Genomic DNA, 18,828 nt, shown 5'->3' on the forward strand with positions numbered 1-18,828 from the left:
GTATGGATAGAAAACCTTCCTGACAGCAATCAGTAATATTATTATTTTGTCTTTTTTTGTGGAAAGAATGTATCATACAAATTCAAAAATTCAAATTTAGTTAATGGCCTGAGCTTGATAAAGAACCTGCTAGGATTGAAAGCTCAGGCCATTAACCAAATTTGAATTTAGCTATTACTGTGAAATAAGCAGTTTCCAACAGCTCCTTTTGAACTTTGAAATGGAAATGAACATAAATTATATATTATGGCTTTAAATAACAGCAATCAAACATATACAGCCTTTACTTAATGCATGTAATAAACTGAAAAACAAACAAACATATTGGTCAAGTTTTAAGCCTGATTTTAAGAGTTTTGTAAGACTGAGTAAATATATTCATTCGTTAATCCCAAAGACGCGATAACCTACCTATAATCTTCAGCTCCTAGTCCTCCTAGGTAGTCTAAAAACAATGAATATGTGACTTCTGTGTTGCCTAAATGGTGAATTTGGTCTGGTCGACCAAGAATGGTTCCACCCTGAAGAAGAGTAAGAAAAGACAAGAGTTAAAAGCATTAAAGTATCTATTGAAGTGTAGACAGCTTACAATCCATCTAATTATTAATATACTTCATGCATGTAGGATTTGGCGTACATGATTTTTTTGTATGATACTATTACTAAATAACCCTAAATAGCCCAAATTGAGCACGCAATCACAATATTTCGCATTCACGCATTTCTGATTCATTATTTTCCGCCAATTTACTAAGCTGTCTTGAGCCATGTGACTTTTTAGAGTTGAAAAGTGAAATAAATCAAGCTACAGGTATATTGTCTGGTAAATGTTATTCATACTGACCAGATAAAACAAAGTGGATTAAAGTTCTGGGGTTCTAAACTAATATTAATTTAGAATACTTTATCAGACCTTGATGCTTGATATCAAATAAAAAAGTTGAAAGGTTTTGTATTCTTTTTTCATCATCTTTCTTTTTCATCATTCTTTTTTCATCTGAGTGCCATATTTATTTGTTTTTACTCCCCATTGGATGTTGTGTCATATATACATGTATGCTATTTTTAAATTTACCATTTGTTAGTGTAAAACATTTGAATCCTTTTGGATCCATCCTTTAGTTCCCTGCTGGTCAGTTGGAACAGAATTATTTCTAGTTTATTTTATACACATATTGGGCTATTCCAGAAATTAACGGCACCTACCCTAAAGAAGACATGGGATTCCCAATAAGTTTGAGTTTTCCCATGTCTTCTTTAGGGGTAAAAAGCCGTCCTCAGCAATTGCGAGCACTCAACATGCGAGGGGGGTATACACCCCCCCCCCACCCACACACACGCATTTGAACCTGAGAGTCCGTGATCATTATTTTTAGAATCCAATTAAATATTCATAGCTGATTGATCATTGATTATCGGTTATCGACTATCGATTAACACCATCTCAAACGCTGCTTACCAGCGTGCTAAGGTAAGATCTGTGATGAAACCGTAGGCATGATACTCTATGCACTACTGCTGGCTATGATCTGACCTCATTGTTTACGAGGTCAGATCTTAAAAAAGATTAAGATTTTCCCATGTCTTCTTTAGGGGGAGAGCCAAAAATATCTGGATGCGCCCATTATACTGGTCTTGTGTAGTAATCTACCATACATTGAGTGTCCGTATATCAGCATAGCATAGGAATAACACATGGAGTGTGGCCAACTATGTCTGATATGTGAGGTATGCCTACTCTAAATAAATGCAAATAAATGAATATCCTTAACACAGAAACCTATCGGCTCTTGGCAACTAAATGTTGCAATATTGAAGGAACTACTTAAGCCACCAACTAGACAGTTTTAGTAAACTATAAACTTGGGAAGGTTTTTGGTATTTATTTTTTATTATGTAGTGATCCCATTCCACAATATCTTATGAGATCACATGCAAGTTTATCAACACCCCCCCCCCCACACACACACACATAATTTGCTCACCATTATCAGGGTACATATAGTTGGGGTACTATGTGTTTCCATATTACAGAAACGAAACACCGATGCACCCCCCCGACACAAAGTTTTCGATTTAATTTGAAGAACCACTGGACCTATTCTGAAGTGCTAGGATCATTTACAGTTAATTTGAAGAAAAAAATGTGGAAAAAATTTACGAAAAAATTTTATTAAAGTTTATTATCCTATTATGCAAATCATTAACCAATGTTTACCTCTTCATGTATCACATATTATAAATGCATGGAAAACCAATGCATCTATAATTATGTGTTATATGATGAGGTAAAAATTAGTTAATGGTTTGCATATTAATAAAAAACAAACTGTAATTAAAAAAAAAAAAATTTCAAATTAACTGTGAATGATCCTAGCACTTCAGAATAGGTCCAGTGTTTTCCAAAGATGCCAAAAACTTTCAAAAAACTTTGAAAACAAAAATTTTTTTTAATAAATAAATACTTTTTTACCGATATTAGATCGGATTGGATATTGGCCGATATTATAACATCGATATCGGATATCAGATATCAGATCGGTAGACAAATGCCATATTGGTTGAACCCTAGTTGCTTCACTTTAACCATATCAGAATGAACTCCAACATTACAATGTAGATTATATGACACCTGGACTAAGGGCAAGCTTTTCGCTAGTATACTGTTTATAATATACTGCTATCTTCAGTAGACAGCACTTTTTAGCAGTGCATTAACCCTAACCCAACCCATAGTTTTTTTGCTATCAGAAGGGAAAGAAGAAATGAAAAAGGAGAGAATATGAACAAAGAAGTTACTTGGTACTTTGTAGAAGTTCATATAGTTTAAAACTTCTTAGTGCTTAGCAAACCATATTCTTCCAGTGCACATGACCAATATCAAGGATGATGTACTAGTTGAATACCAGCTGTTATGTAAGTAAATGATTCGTCATGCATCCTAAACCAATTTCAGAGTTAAGGTCACTTTGTAATTGAAGTGCTTTACAAAAACATCCAATACAGTTAGGCTTATGACTCTTGACAGATGCTAACGATAAGGGCAAGCCTCCCTCCCTATGGCAAGCTCACTATGAATCACATCATCAGTTGCTATTTATCACACACTTCTCAGTTTCCAAACCTCTAGTTCATCTTAAAACTAGTGTCCTCATTTGCCAATGGTAATTTATCTAGTGAGTATAGTTATCTTCAAACAAATGTGTGATTTGAAAGGTACGATGATCCATGTACTTTATTAGGCCAAACTTCGGCAAAGGAATAAGGAAAAGGATGAAAATCTTGGCTAGGGTCTGGTGGGCAGTCATACCAACTCAACCATACTAAAACTACATAGGCTAATATGTTTTTTACTGTAACAGAGGAAAACACATTGTTGTCTGTATTTTATTTATACCAAAGCACAACCTGATTAAATTTTGATTTTGACATTTAGGCGTACAAATTTGATTGGGGGGGCTAAATTTTCTTTTATTGGGTCGGTTGCGTGAAGGCAACTCAATTATTGTTTTGGGCTTTACATGTGAAACAGAATGTCAAACATGCTTTGTGTATATGTGTACCCACTCTTCTGCAAGTTGCCAACATTGTGAAATCACAAAATGCAATAAAATAATATCACACACTTACAAAAAAATCAAAGCTGTGCATAAAAGGTGCTCTGCATCAACATCTATTTTAAGCCTAAAATGTTGTTTTGACTGAATGAAAGTAGATAAATTAAGATTAAACTTACATAAATCTATCTATAATTGCTACATGCATGGCCTTTATAATGGTAAACCTATGTGTAACATGATCTGATCCAATCAGACCAAAGTCAACAATTTTGAAAACTGAGATATTACCTTGCCCCATATCGCAGGCATACTTGTTTGGAAAGTTATGAACTTTTTATATGTTCATTTCCTTATGCTTTTATTGCATTTTTACTCCTTATATGTGTCTATCAATTTCAATATTGCAGACTTTGGTCTAACTGGATCAGAACATGTCACATATTTTTTTGAAATAAATCTTTAATTTTATTATATATTGCCCCTCATCTTCCATATCCTACCACACAATACTTTGTTCAACCTAGTGGCAAACATTATTTAGGTTTTGTTACTGCATACATGTACATCATCCAAGTCCTAACATCACATAATCGCAAGTTTTGTCAAAGGAAAATGGGACCCTAAACATGGTCCTCGATGTCCGAGTGAAAACCCTACCCTCTCCCACAAGTTTCTGCTTGAGGATGACAACACCATTCAGTTTGAGAGGCCCCCTGGGCATTGGTGCTGCACCCAACAAATATCATATCAATCCATTAAGGGATCTGGAATGAGCATTTCGACAGTATTATTTGTGGGACATGAGAGCACCTCAGACGTATCGAATTGCATTCTGAATACGAAGCATGTCTTTCTGATATCAAATAATTTTCATTGAAAATCACGATATAATACAAATTTTATGACAAATTTTTAAAATTTGATATTTTTCACATTTTTGATATATAACAGTCCTCGAAGTAAATTTTACAAATCTAATGATATATTCTTAAAGTGTATGTAGCTGGTTGGAAAAGCCGACGATCAATTGAAAATTTTGACCTTTCATATTGAAGATATGAATATTTTCCCAAAAAGGCCTAATTTTTTTTGGTATTTTGGAAAAAAATCCATATCTTCAATACTTAAAGGTCAACATTTTCAATTGATCGTCGGCTTTTCATCCCACCTACATACACTTTAAGTATAAATCATCAGATTTATAAAGTTTACTTTGAGTACTGTTAAATATCAAAAATATCAATTTTAATGATTTGCCATAAAATGTGTATTACATTGTAATTTCAAAAAAATCAAAATTATTTGATATCAGAAGGACATTCTTCGTATTCAGAATGCAATTCGATATGTCTGATGTGCTCTAATGTCCCACAATAAATACTGTCCAAACGCTCATACCCCATCCCTTAATGTGATGAGTTTTGCCACATACACAAAGTAGAAAAAGGTGTTGATAACAATATGCCATAGATGAATATCATGTTTATGAGGATTATAATTTACTAGGCGGTTACCCGTATTTCGCGGTTCTCGGCTGTCCTAGTTATTGGCTTTTGCAGATCTCAAACCTGGCCAAAGTTACACCCACCGACCAAGTTTGAGCTCCATGAGCAATTTGAAATCTTTGTTTTTTGACCTATGACCTCTTAACCGTAGGTCTGACAAAAAGGTCACAATGGAACTTTTGTTTGTTAGTCCAATTTCCACCTACCCACCAAGTATGAGCTCCATAGGCAATTTGAAATTTTTACCTTTTTTGACCTTTGACCTCTTAAACGTAGGTCTGAAGAAAAGATCACTGTGGAATCTTTTGTTTGTTAGTCCAAGGTCCACCCACCTACCAAGTTTGAGTTCCAGAGGGGCAATTTGAAATTTTGACCTTTCTTGACCTATGACCTCTTAACCGCAGGTCTGACGAAAAAGGTCACCGTGGAAACTTTTGTTTGTTAGTCCAAGGTCCACCCACCAACCAAGTTTGAGCTCAATGGGAGCAATTTGAAATTGTTATCTTTCTTGACCTATGACCTCTTAACCGTAGGTATGATGAAAAGGTCACCGTGGAAACTTTTGTTTGTTAGGTCAAGGTCCACCCACCCACCCGTGTGAGCTCCATAGGGGCAATTTGAAATTTTACCTTTCTTGACCTATGACCTCTTAACCGTGGGTATGACGAAAAGGTCACCGTGGAAACTTTTGTTTGTTAGTCCAAGGTCCACCCAACCACCAAGTTTGAGCTCCATAGGAGCAATTTGAATCTGTTACCTTTCTTGACCTATGACCTCTTAACCGTAGGTATGATGAAAAGGTCACCGTGGAAACTTTTGTTTGTTAGTCCAAGGTCCACCCACTCACCAAGTTTGAGCTCCATAGGGACAATTTGAAATTGTTACCTTTCTTGACCTATGACCTCTTGACCGTTGGTCTGACGAACAGGTCACCGTGGAAACTTTTGTTTGATTGTCCAAGGTCAACACAATGGCATGGCTAGATTTGCCATTTAAAGTATTTGAAATTAGACTTCAATTGAACTTGACCCCGTCCTTGACCTTTGACCTTAAAAATATAAACTCGTTCTTCCTCATACCAAGCTGCACCCACCCACCAAGTTGGAGCCCCGTATGACCTACGGTGGCCTCACATTAGCAGTCACAGACAGACAAACAGACAGAGAGACAGAGAGACAGAGAGACAGAGAATAGCGATTATTATATAGATACTAGGCGGTTACCCGTGATTTCGCGGTTCTCGGCTGTCATAGTTATTGGCTTTTGCAGATCTCAAAATCGTTGACCATGGATGACCTAACAAACACAAACCTGGGCTTCCTTGGCCAAAGTTACACCCACCGACCAAGTTTGAGCTCCATGAGCAATTTGAAATCTTTGTTTTTGACCTATGACCTCTCAACCGTAGGTCTGACAAAAAGGTCACAATGGAACTTTTGTTTGTTAGTCCAAGTTCCACCTACCCACCAAGTATGAGCTCCATAGGCAATTTGAAATTTTTACCTTTTTGACCTTTGACCTCTTAAACGTAGGGTCTGAAAAAAAGATCACCGTGGAATCTTTTGTTTGTTAGTCCAAGGTGCACCCACCCACCAAGTTTGAGTTCCAGAGGGGCAATTTGAAATTTTGACCTTTCTTGACCTATGACCTCTTAACCGAAAAAAAAAAAAAAAGGTAACCGTGGAAACTTTTGTGTGTTAGTCCAAGGTCCACACACCCACCAAGTTTGAGCTCAATGGGAGCAATTTGAAATTCACCTTTCTTGACCTACAGGTATGACCTCTTAACCGTAGGTATGACGATAATGTCACCGTGGAAACTTGTGTTTGTTAATAGTCCAAGGTCCACCCACCCACCCACCAAGTTTGAGCTCTATAGGAGCAATTTGAAATTGTGAACTTTCTTGACCTATGTCCTCTTAACCGTAGGGTATGACTAAAAGGTCACCGTGGAAACTTTTGTTTGTTAGTCCAAGGTCCACCCACCCACCAAGTTTGAGCTCCATAGGAGTAATTTGAATTTGTTACCTTTCTTGACCTATGACCTCTTAACCGTAGGTATGATGAAAAGGTCACCGTGGAAACTTTTGTTTGTTAGTCCAAGGTCCACCCACCCACCAAGTTTGAGCTCCATAGGGCAATTTGAAATTGTTACCTTTCTTGACCTATGACCTCTTAACCGTAGGTCTGACAAAAAGGTCATTGTGGAAACTTTTATTTGTTATTCCAAGTCCCATCCACCGACCAAGTTTGAGCTTCATAGGGGCAGTTTGAAATTTTTACCTTTCTTGACCTTTGACCTCTAAACCGTTGGTCTGACAAAAAGGTCACCGTGGAAACTTTTGTTTGATAGTCCAAGGTCAACACAATGGCATGGCTAGATTTGCCGATTAAAGTATTTGAAATTAGACTTCAATTGAACTTGACCCCGTCCTTGACCTTTGACCTTTAAAAATATAAACTCGTTCGGTCTCATACCAAGCTGCACCCACCCACCAAGTTTGAGCCCGTATGACCCACGGCGGCCTCACATTAGCAGTCACAGACAGACAGACAGATCTACAGATCTACAGACAGAGAATAGCGTATTATTATATAGATCTTTCAATTGGAGCAATGCTCATTCCAATGATTGCTAATGAACTGATTGTTGTTGAAACATATATGTAGCTATCAAATTCATGTTATGATGTTTAAACTACAATCCAGGAAAAAAAGGTTGGCACAGTTTGCCTGTCTTTTGGTATATCTCTGCCCCCGCTCCCCCAATTCAATGTTGGACCAAAACATTGAATGATGGGGAGTGGGGAAGGGTGAGATATAGGGGGGAGTCTGTACTTCACATATATTGCATGCATGTTTCCCTCGCCTCCCCAATTTTAATAGGGCACGCATTTCCATTGTTTAGTGCAGGTGTGCCAACTATTAATTTCCTGGGTTGTAGCTAGTGCTGGGGGCACTCACATCTAGAGGTGGTACAGGTATGTGTGGCAGTAAAGGATCCCCTTTTCAGGCTCTCCAGTAGTTCAGAATCAGATACTCACATTTGGGAATTATGCTAAAGGTCTTGAGCCTCACTGTTCACTTTCAGTCAAACGTAGCTCAAATTTGGACACATATTTTATAATTTCTTATATAATTGGCCCAATTATAGTTCAATATTCCAAGAACACATGTTGAAATTTCAGTTCAGGACTCCTATTTTGCCCAAAAAAGAGTTCTCAGTCCCCAAAGTTGGGCTCTCCACACAACCATACCAAAATTAGTTGAGTACCCCTCAGCTAGTGCTATTTAATCATCTATGGATGTTCCAAAAGAGCTTGATTGATTGCTTGATTTTAACCAAAAACTCTGCTGCATCATTGGGTCTTATGAGCAGAAATTTGGAGAGAATAAAATAAAACAAATATTTTGAGCTATTTTGTAGCTGAGACATAATCCAACTTTCTTCCAATTAAATCTGTAGCTTTTGAGAGATCCCCAGATTGAGTAACCCACGCGACTAACAAAATGTCTTTTATTTTTTGCACACTGTAATCTATCTATGTTTGAGTTCATACAATTGGTAATTGATTCGATTTTGAATGTATTTATGAATAATACAAGTTATATGAAACCATACCATAATCCTTTAGTGTTAATTAATGCCTTATCACACTTGATAGTAATTTAATCACAATACAGGGAAATTATTAAAGACATCATATCATTTATATCTTATCCTCATTGTGGTAAGCAGTCATCCCCATCAGCCTATTTTATTACCAACCTTCGTTAATAGGACGGATTCCAACGTCTACAAGTCATTGCAATGAATCACAACATACAAGCTCAAATCCAACTACCAAGTTCATTCACTAATTTACCTCATACTGTGCATTCACCTCATGAACATGTACTTTCCGTATCATATCATATCTTAGGTCAAGCACGTGCTATATATTACGATACAGGTCAATGAACTGTGCACGTGTGTATGATGTTCCAGTGAAAGGTCCTGATGGCTGAGAGAGAGCGGCATACCAGCCAATAATGATTAGCATGAGATAGCATGGTTGGTATTCAACATCTATTTTTGACTCATAGATGAACTCTGCTCTTGTCACTATTGGATTTCAAGTCATCTAAGATCTCAAATTATCTTCAGCATTATGACAAATCATAAGAATCACTTCCTACACCAGGCATGTTTGTATTCATGTGAAACCATCTCACATGTAAATTGCAATATGATTGAAATTAAGCAAAGGGAGTGATGATTTGTTGCTCAAGTTGAACACTGATAATAGTCTCACAGTCCAGTATGACCAAATTTGGTAACTATTCCATATTCTTTTTTCTTAGACCCATTATATTAGAGGGTTTTTTTTTAAACTAGTGTTTTTTAGGTAAAAAGGGAAGATGCAATTTTACAAGATGAAAATTACCTGTCTGGATAAAACTGTGAAATGAAGCGTAAGCATTTTCAAGGAAATTTCTCCCAATTTAGAGGAAGACTTTTCAAAGTCATAAAGACTGGACCAAATTAACACTAAGGGCTATGGGAAACACTGGTGTTCACAGGCAGGAGTGTCCATCTATCTTTCGAAAGTGATTTGAGACCAGGTTCTTTGGTGTACATGGTATGTAACTTGTTCCCACAAAGGGCAAGTTCTAAGAAATAGACAAAATATCCTTTAAAAATAAAAACATAAGAAATATGTTGTTAATATAAATCCTTCGATATCACATTCCATTGATACCTTACCTAAATAATAATCAAGTTATTGCAAATTATGACCACATATAAGGATTTTAACTTTCTTCAAGGGGCAAAATTCTCTCCCTGGTATGCATATCTTGCAATCATGCACAAATATTCTGGGGTATTCATAGCTCAAACTGCTCCTGATTTCAGAAAAATACAGCACTAATTGTTTTTGGATTAAAAAAATATATGATCATGTTTTGCCTAACGAAACATAGATAAATCCTTATCCTTTAATTAGTTCTAACTGGCAATGAAAGTCAAATTTTAATGTTTGGTCAATTTTTGGAAGTGAGGGCCAAAAACATGCATTTTAGGGTGTTTTTTGTATGCTGTGACAATCAAGCCCAAACACTTGTACTAATTGCAATTTATGCATTGTAATTTTTTGAAAACACCTTTTCTAATCTATTTTATAACCAATTATCAAAAATAACATAAAATATTAAAAGTATGAGCTAAGTCTTAGTTTATACTCAAGATTTCGAATGCTTAGACTTGTGCCAAGTCTTAGAATTTTGTGAATACAATGGTAAGAAAACATAAAAAAATTGCATGTTTTTGGCCCACTTTTCCCCAAATTACAAAAAATATTAGAGAGCGCTACTTTTATTGCCAGTTAGAACTAATAAATGATTTAGTTTAAATAGCTATATTTAATTTAGGAAAAATAATAATTTTTAATACCAAAAAACAAAAAATAAGGAAAAAAAATAGTTCTGTATTTTTCTGGAATAGGGAATAGTATTTTAGCAATTAAATAAACAGAGATAAATCCTGCAATTTTAATCTTTTAATGTTACATTTTCTTTTAGATTTCAAAGGTTTGGTTAATGTACCATCAAAAAATTATAAATCAAAATTTGATGCCATATATGCAGCACCACACCACAGAATGTGTACCAGGTATACAACCAGTATTTTACCAAAGGGGTCCCTAGTCCAACACCCAGGCCCATTGGACACATTTAATTTTTGAGATAAAAATAAATTTAAAAAAATAAATAAAAAGAAAGAGGAAGTTGGAATAAGTTGGAATATGCCCAAGGACACAACATGTTCAGCACAATGTGACTCGAACCCACAACCTTATGATCATGAGTCCAATCAACTAAGCCACTGTACCACTGTGCTACCAAGATGATCAAATGAATCATGCGCTATCATGTTTTGTTTAGAAATCCAATTTTAAATCTTATCAACAAACTTACGAAATTTGATGCTTTCAACAGTAATTCTGACTTCTTGGAAGGAATTTAAAAAAACAATATTTGAAAGAAGAATAGGTCTGATTGCTTTCTAAACAATTCCCCTTCATCTATTTGTGTATCATGGTTTACTAATGATCGGCATGATCCCCTATAGATGGTTGGCCAGCTGATATAACACTCAGGCATTCCAAGACTATTAATACACTCATATCTTAACTGATATCTTTTTGTATTATCACTACCACAGCATGAAGGATGACAAATTTAGCAACAATGTTGTGCAAGTTATTATTCATATCAGCACAACTATCTGATTTTAAAGAATGAAAAAGGTAATTCAAATATCAAATATTAGAGAGTCATGGGGCAGTTTTTTCTTAGCCCTTCCTATCTGCAAGGAAGATTTATGACAGAGTAAATAATTAATAATTGACTTTACCTTAAAGGAAGGTGACCTGATATATTTGGAAAATTGAACTCTTTAAAACTTATGTATAACATAAAATGTTGTCCCTTTCAAGCATTCATGCAAAAAGAACACATAAATATTCCTTGTAAATATAACCAATTCCTTATGGAATTATTGACATTTATACAGTGTGATACTGGTAGTCTACAGTGTTTTTATTTTATGATAATCATCATGATCATGTAATAATTGATATCAAATGACAGATCTTATTTTTCTCATGAACAACATATTGAAATTAGGAGTTCCAAATCAGCGTATTTCCAAAGATATCATCAAAACACTGTTGAATTAGTCTCAAAGGTGGTATACCACAGTTGAGACAAATTCAACAGTTTTTTGATGATTTCTCCTGAAATATACAGATTTGGAACACCTAATTTCAATATGTTAATGATAAAAATATGAGCTTTCACCTGATACCAAGTCTGCTTTTTGATGGGGTAAAGTGGATTATGAGGTTGTCAATCAGGTTAAAGGAGTATATCATGATCCTAGCATCCTCTTTTTATGACATTTTTCAGTAGATAGCCATGAAAAAAGATTATTCCTAAAATTCCAGTTGATTCTGATTTTGCGTTTGCGAGTTGTGCATGATTATGTGTATTACACTGCTCCATAGGCCACTGTGTTGTAATTTTGTTCTGGTACCTATTTACCAGAACGTAATTCAAATTTGACAATATTATTGTGTAGCCAGAGGTTTCCAGTGGTATAAAAATCATAACCTTTTTTTTTTAGAAAAGTGGGCGATGAGGCTGTGGATCACAAAATGCACCTTTCTTTAACATTGCCCAACCAAAATGGATTCAAAATTAATAGATTAAACAGATGTAATCACTTCATCATCAGTGCAATTTATTGAGAATCCTAAAGTTGCACTCTTAATATTATACAAATAAACAACAAGGGAAAAGAACATCTTAATTATAAATTTCTCAATGTTATCAAAACTATATGCTGGGAAAATGTGTTCTGAGCAAATCTATAGTTGGCCAGTTTTACAATGTAAAAAAATATCTCCCAGAATTCACTTTACTTGTTTCAAGTTGCTACTTGATCAGTACTAAACTATTACTTTTACTTTTTATTTTTGATCAATGCAATATATGTTGCAACAAATTTGGAATGAATTAGGTACCTATTTGTCACAATTAATAAAATAATACTGGTGTATGCTTAAACATGCAGAACTTACTAAAATTCTTTTGTATATTGATCCGATCTTCACTTTCTCTTGAAACTTAAGTCTATACATGCATGTATCGTACCTAAGAGTCCAAGAGATATGTCTTACCTTACTTTGGTGAAGTATATATAAGTTCATCATAGACCATCTGGTAGCAGGCAAACCATGATTCAAATAAGACACTCCAAACCAATTTGAAGTTTAACATACCTTGTTTCTTGTATACTTTTATTCCTTATTAATGCAATGTGTATGCTAACACATTGTATCCACAGAGATTATTTCCAGAGAATTAGCATACAATGATACATAAAATACCGGATTTTAATCCAAACGCAAGAAGCAATTTTCTTACCTTACTTACAAGCCTAGCACAAATGCAGACAGACCATCTGGTAGCTAACCATGGAATGACACACCTCACCTCATTCACTAACCCTGCCTACATGCCTGACTTCTCAGTTACTAATCTGACTTGCATCTAAGTTATGGGCACACAAGACTGCCCTTCAGTCTGCTGTTACCTAGCCAGTCAGCAAAGACATGATGGGGGTCAGTCTATTAAGGGTACATTGATGCATACTGACCTTTAATATGATTATAATGATGCATGGGGGTTTGAGGAGATGGTGATGGTCCTTAAGTGTGCATAAACTGACAGAATCATAATGTTAATTTTTTTTATTTAAAAGTAACAATTCTGATATGTCTACATGTGTGTCTGGGTGTCTCTTTTAAATTTGTTTTAATGGGGACACCGTTCACTCACCACCCATATGGAGATGAGATGAATGGAGGAGAGAGTCAACAATCATGTTTCTCTTTAGACAAAGAATATAACTACATGTAACTCATTCATTTGAAGTATTTTGGTGTGGTGTTTTTTTTAAAACATGAAATCAGACCATATGATGATGATTTCAGTTTCACCTGACGAACATTTTTGGTAAAAACTATAAACAAACTGATGTAATGTCAGTCAAGGATTACAGCGAGAGCCTGGTCTAAAACTATGGTTGAATCCTCTATTTTCTTGAGGAACAAGCAATACACAGCTTTTAATCTCATTCGTGTACACAAGAAAAAAAGACATTTGCTATGTTTATAACGAAATATTTACTAAAATGTCAGTAAATATAAGCAAATATAAATGCATCCACAGAAAATAAATCAATAACATGTGACAGTGACACAAATGCGTTCAAAAGCATTGCATTTAGTACACAATTATACATTGTCAATGCACGGCACTCCACATACCCCCATTTTTCTGATTGGCTACTATTTTAGAGTCCTGAGTATATGAATCAATTGCTAGCCATGTCAGTTTATAGTTGGTTAGTCATTTTGGCAATAATCAATCCAGTGGCATATCATAGCCGCTCCTACCCGGGGGATACAGAAAATGTAAATTTGCCGCCCCTGCAACAACAGCCCAAAAAAGGTTGACCCACTTCCAGCAAGGATGGGGCTCAAGAATCTAAAAAGTGGGGGTCAAAAACTTTTTCTCAACAAGTTTTTTAATATTAAAGAATTAGAGGTGTTGCATCCCCAATTATCCCCACCTCCACGAGTGGTAGCCCTGCTGGCGACCAAAAAGTATAGTTACCGTACATTAGTTTTCAATAATTTTCCACCCTTTTTCATTAATAATTCTTCTTGCCGCCTCTTCTGTCCCATCTTTTTTCTTTAATAATTCTTCTTGCCGCCCCTTCATCTTCCGCCGCCCCTTGCTTTTACCCCATCATATATACTTTACCATAGCTGAACCAGGGGTCTTTGGCAGTATATGTGGTATACCACTGTCACCTGTCTACTGTCTATTTCGAGATAGAGCCCTAAAATAGGAATATCCACCCGAGTCTTAGGAAGAGTGTCACCCTTGGTGGGGAAATTATTTGTATTATCTTTAATTTTTTTCTCTTTCATTTGACACCACTTGGTAAGTCTTGGCATTTCAAGTTATGAAAAGGACCCACAATATGAATATTTACCCGGATCTTATGAGGAGTGTCACCATCGGTGGAGAAATTATTTCGATTATATTCTTTGTCTTCTATTTGACACCATTTGGGGGGGGGGGTCACTCATACCTTCTTGGGTTTTGAGATATGAAAAGGACCAAAGTAGAAATATTGACCTGGTCTTATGAGGAGTGTTGTTTACTTCTTTCTCTTTCATCTGACACTACTGGGGGGGGGGCAAACCTTCTTGGCATTTCCAGATATGAAAAGGACCCAAAATAGGAATATTGACCCAGATCTTATGTGGAATGTCACCCCTGGTAGGGAAATTATTTTTATTAAATATTCTTTTAATTTGTTTTCTTTCATTTGACCCCACAAGGGGGGTCATACCTTCCTTGAATTTCGGAGATATGAAAAGGACCCAAAATATGAATATTGACCCAGGATTTATGAGCAGTGTCACCCTAGTGGGGAAATTATGTTGATTAAATATCCTTTACTTTTTCTCTTTCATTTGACACCAGCTCAGGGGGATCATACCTTATTGGCATTTTGAGATAAAAAGATGGACCCATGGTATGAATACATATTTGACATCAAAATAATTATAATGCTAACAACAGCACAACCTACATCTTTCTCCTACCCCTTATCTGCCACTGCAACATTCTCTCTGGTCTCTTTTCTATCAGCTCCTTTCTTGCTCCATTAGAATGTTCCTCTAAAGTGTGCTCCCTTAATTTCTTTTACTCTTACTCCTATTTGCTCGATTTTGTTTTCACCAACTACACTGAATGTTTTGGCCCTGACATCAATTTTTTTTTCAAATATTTCTTGTTTTACCAATAGACACACTGCTCTCTTCTTTTCACCATAGCTACTGTCTTTCTTACCTTTCACCCATCGTCTCTTAATCCTCTTTTAATTCCCTTTCACTTAAAGGTGGCTAGACAGATTGTAACAAATGGTGCACTCACACATTCTTATTCTAAGTTTTGAGTTCAATTGCCACAGCAATCTAGATTCTTGAAGCAAAAATGTGTATCAATGTGGCCTGTAGAACAGTACACAACTTGTGGGGTGGTAATCGCCAAACTACACTTTTGTTATAACTTATACATGCACCACCTAAATTAAACATATTTCATACCTACAATTTCACTGGGGTTATCAGACAAATAATGAGCTTTCATCTGATACATTTGGGGAAATGACTCAAATGAGGGTGGGTGTCAATTGGGTCACACACCTTTTAATGGTGCAGTAACTTTCCACTCCTCCGTTACACTCTTGGCATATCAAAATGTGCCTTTTCTTTCTTTGCTCTTCATCTTTTGTTTTCATCCATCTCTCTCGCTCTCTCATCTTCTTCTTCTAAATCCCCCGACCCCCTTACTTACCGGTTGGCAACTTTCCACGCCGCCGCCTCCATAAAAGTACTCTCTGTCAAAGATGACAATACTAGTGTGCCAGATACCATCTAACTGCTTACCTAAAATCAAGAACCGACAAAAACTCCAACTTTTAATAACATGGTTAATGCTGCAATGTGATGAATTCCCCATATTGGATCATCATGTTTACCACAACATCCTAGTCCCACTGTGTGAAGTTTACAGTATATAACAAATTTACAGACTTCCAGGCGTAATTTTTCAAATAATTGATCAAACAATGTTTTAAAAAAATGAAGAATATTGTTAATCATACAGATTTTCACTAAAGTGTCACTCACAAAACCATGTTGGTCAGTGGTTTTGATAAACTTGATTGCGAGAGCCGAGAGGTTCAAATGCTAAGATGTTTTATAACAAAATATTCACTGAAAATGATGAACAAATATAGTGAGTATCCACCTCCAAGGCAAATTAATGAACATAGTGCCTGCAATTTTTCTAACCGCTTTTCTGACTGGCTACTATATATGAGTGTATGAATGGACAACAATCTGACCACAGCTCATTAATGCTTGATAGGGAAGAAAAGCGCAGGGCAAGATGGGTCAAGGAATCAGTTTGGATTTGCAAGAGAGGAGATCACACCATGAACAGAGACGAGGGGACATTCTTTCTAAGCCACATCTTTGATCCTCTGCTCAAGACCAACGTTGGAGACAGGAGTATTTCCGGTAAGGTAAAACAATAACATCCGGCCGGGATTCCCGCTCCAAGCAGATGGATCAATAACAACATCAATCGCTTTGAGAAAGCCAGAAGGTTTCTGGCAAAACTGTCAGCAGAAAAACCTTTCCTTTGGTCTTGGCAAAGAACTTTTATTTAGTTTTCACTGTTTGATCTTTTATTTTGTTGTCTATCCCTGAACTATGAAGAAGAACATCAACTGCTCCAAACATCATTGTTGTTGTTTTTTGTAGGGGTGTGATTTTCGGGTAATTTTGTGCCCGGGTACCCGGCGCGTTTTTCGGGCAGGTAACCGGGTACCCGAAATTACAACAACAAAAAATTAGTGTCCCCGGACCTTTAGTTTGATCAGCTCTTAATAGGCGGGAAATGTTAGGCTTTTACCACTACGCCGAAAAGTAGACCCACGTTACGAGTGCTATTAGTTGACCTGTCTGGTCTATATTTTGTGTGTTAAAGAAAATAGACAGAGTATAGGACTTGAACAATTTGTGATGCTTCTGGCAAGATGTCACTAGACAATTCTCAAAATAAAATATTTTCATATTAATCCGCGATGTTATAAGTCCCGCCGATTACGAGCTGATCAAAGTATAGACTTAAATGCTAGGATCATTCGTAGTTGACCTAAAAAACAAACAAAAAAAAACAACTTTTTTTTAAATTGTGACCCGGCAGCACAAATGAGCCGTAAATTCCCTAAATTGTATTCTGAGTTACGATTGTAAAATGTGTACGAAGGTCATATTCATCGGTAACTTAAGCTGGCCCGACATCCGTCTCATTTTTATAGTCAAAAACTAATCAATAATCCTATTGTTGAAGTGGATAATAAGCTTCTACCTTAGATGGCTATAGAACTTTTAATAGCTCTGGTCTTTGTTTGCTTTTGCTAAATCCTGTTCAAGTGGTGGGTTACCAGGCATTGTATTTTGTACAGGTATGCATAACCAACAATTAACAATGAGAGAACTTTCTTAAACCTTGTTGACTTGGGGATGATTTGAAATGACCGCCAATTATGACTGTTTGATATATATTGCCAGCAATGTGGAAAAAGAGACACATGTAAAAACGTAAAAAGCTATAATTTTGTTGAAGGAGCAAAGTTTATCAAACCATAACCCCGCTTCTGGATATCGTTTGAAGTCAAATGATATACCATTTTTAAGTTTATGATGTTTATTTTTAAACACGAAATAAAACAAAATTGACCGGGGAGGAATTTACGGCTCATTCGCCGTGGGACGGTCACATTTATTTATTTTTTGATGGGTAGACATCCCCATTTATCACAAAATATCAATTTTCTTATTAAAAACACAAACATCGTGCAAATTTTTTATTTTTTTTATATTTTTAGGTCAACCATGTATGATCCTAGCATTTAGGTCTAGGTCCAGAGACACTACAAAACCAAAAAAAACTTATTTTTTTATTTTTATTTATTTTTTTAAATTTCGGGTCCCCGGGCCGGGAATTTCCTGCCCGGGTAACAGGATTCTCAGGCGGGACTCGAATTCCCGGGACTCACTCACACCCTTAGTTTTTTGTCTGTTTGGCATTGTTTGTCTGCTTTTGTGACCCGCTCTGACAAAACCAGGAACAAGTCGCATTTTTGACATTTCATAATTTGAATAAAAATGTTTGCACTGGACATGAATAAGCTTTAAAATGATACCAAAATTATATAGCATCAATACTTTTCAAGATATGGATAGTTTTGTAAATGATACCTTGATATTTTTGTCAAATTGCTATTCTGAGTAATGGGCCAATTAGTTTTCTACATTACACAGGAATGAATAGGATTTTTTCAAGTTCTGTTATTTATTGATTAAATAAACCTCATTTTAATAAGTACTTTCACAGATTTGAAAGTCCACTTAGTTGCACAGTCACATACATACATGTACCATGAAATTATGAATTCCAAATTTTTTTTTTATGGGAATGGCATCTTTAACAGCCTAAATAAACTCAAAAACATGTCTGGCGACTTGTTCCGGACTTTGCTGGAGCTGGCCACATAATATGCAC

The 18,828-nt window shown here is 35.9% G+C and overlaps 1 protein-coding gene across 2 annotated transcripts in view; it reads right to left on the reverse strand.

The window, feature by feature from the left end:
• The window catches only part of LOC140151554 (uncharacterized), a 38,312-nt gene that overhangs the window by 16,668 nt on the left and 2,816 nt on the right, over nt 1–18,828 (reverse strand). For both annotated transcript variants that reach the window (XM_072173943.1, XM_072173951.1), the window contains exons 2-3: nt 16,048–16,139; nt 412–521 (exon numbers count right to left, since the gene is read on the reverse strand). In XM_072173943.1, the coding sequence (XP_072030044.1) occupies nt 412–521; nt 16,048–16,139 (202 nt within the window). The remainder of the gene's footprint in view (nt 1–411; nt 522–16,047; nt 16,140–18,828) is intronic.

Source organism: Amphiura filiformis, chromosome 1 (assembly GCF_039555335.1).
Source record: "Amphiura filiformis chromosome 1, Afil_fr2py, whole genome shotgun sequence".
Taxonomy (NCBI): domain Eukaryota; kingdom Metazoa; phylum Echinodermata; class Ophiuroidea; order Amphilepidida; family Amphiuridae; genus Amphiura; species Amphiura filiformis.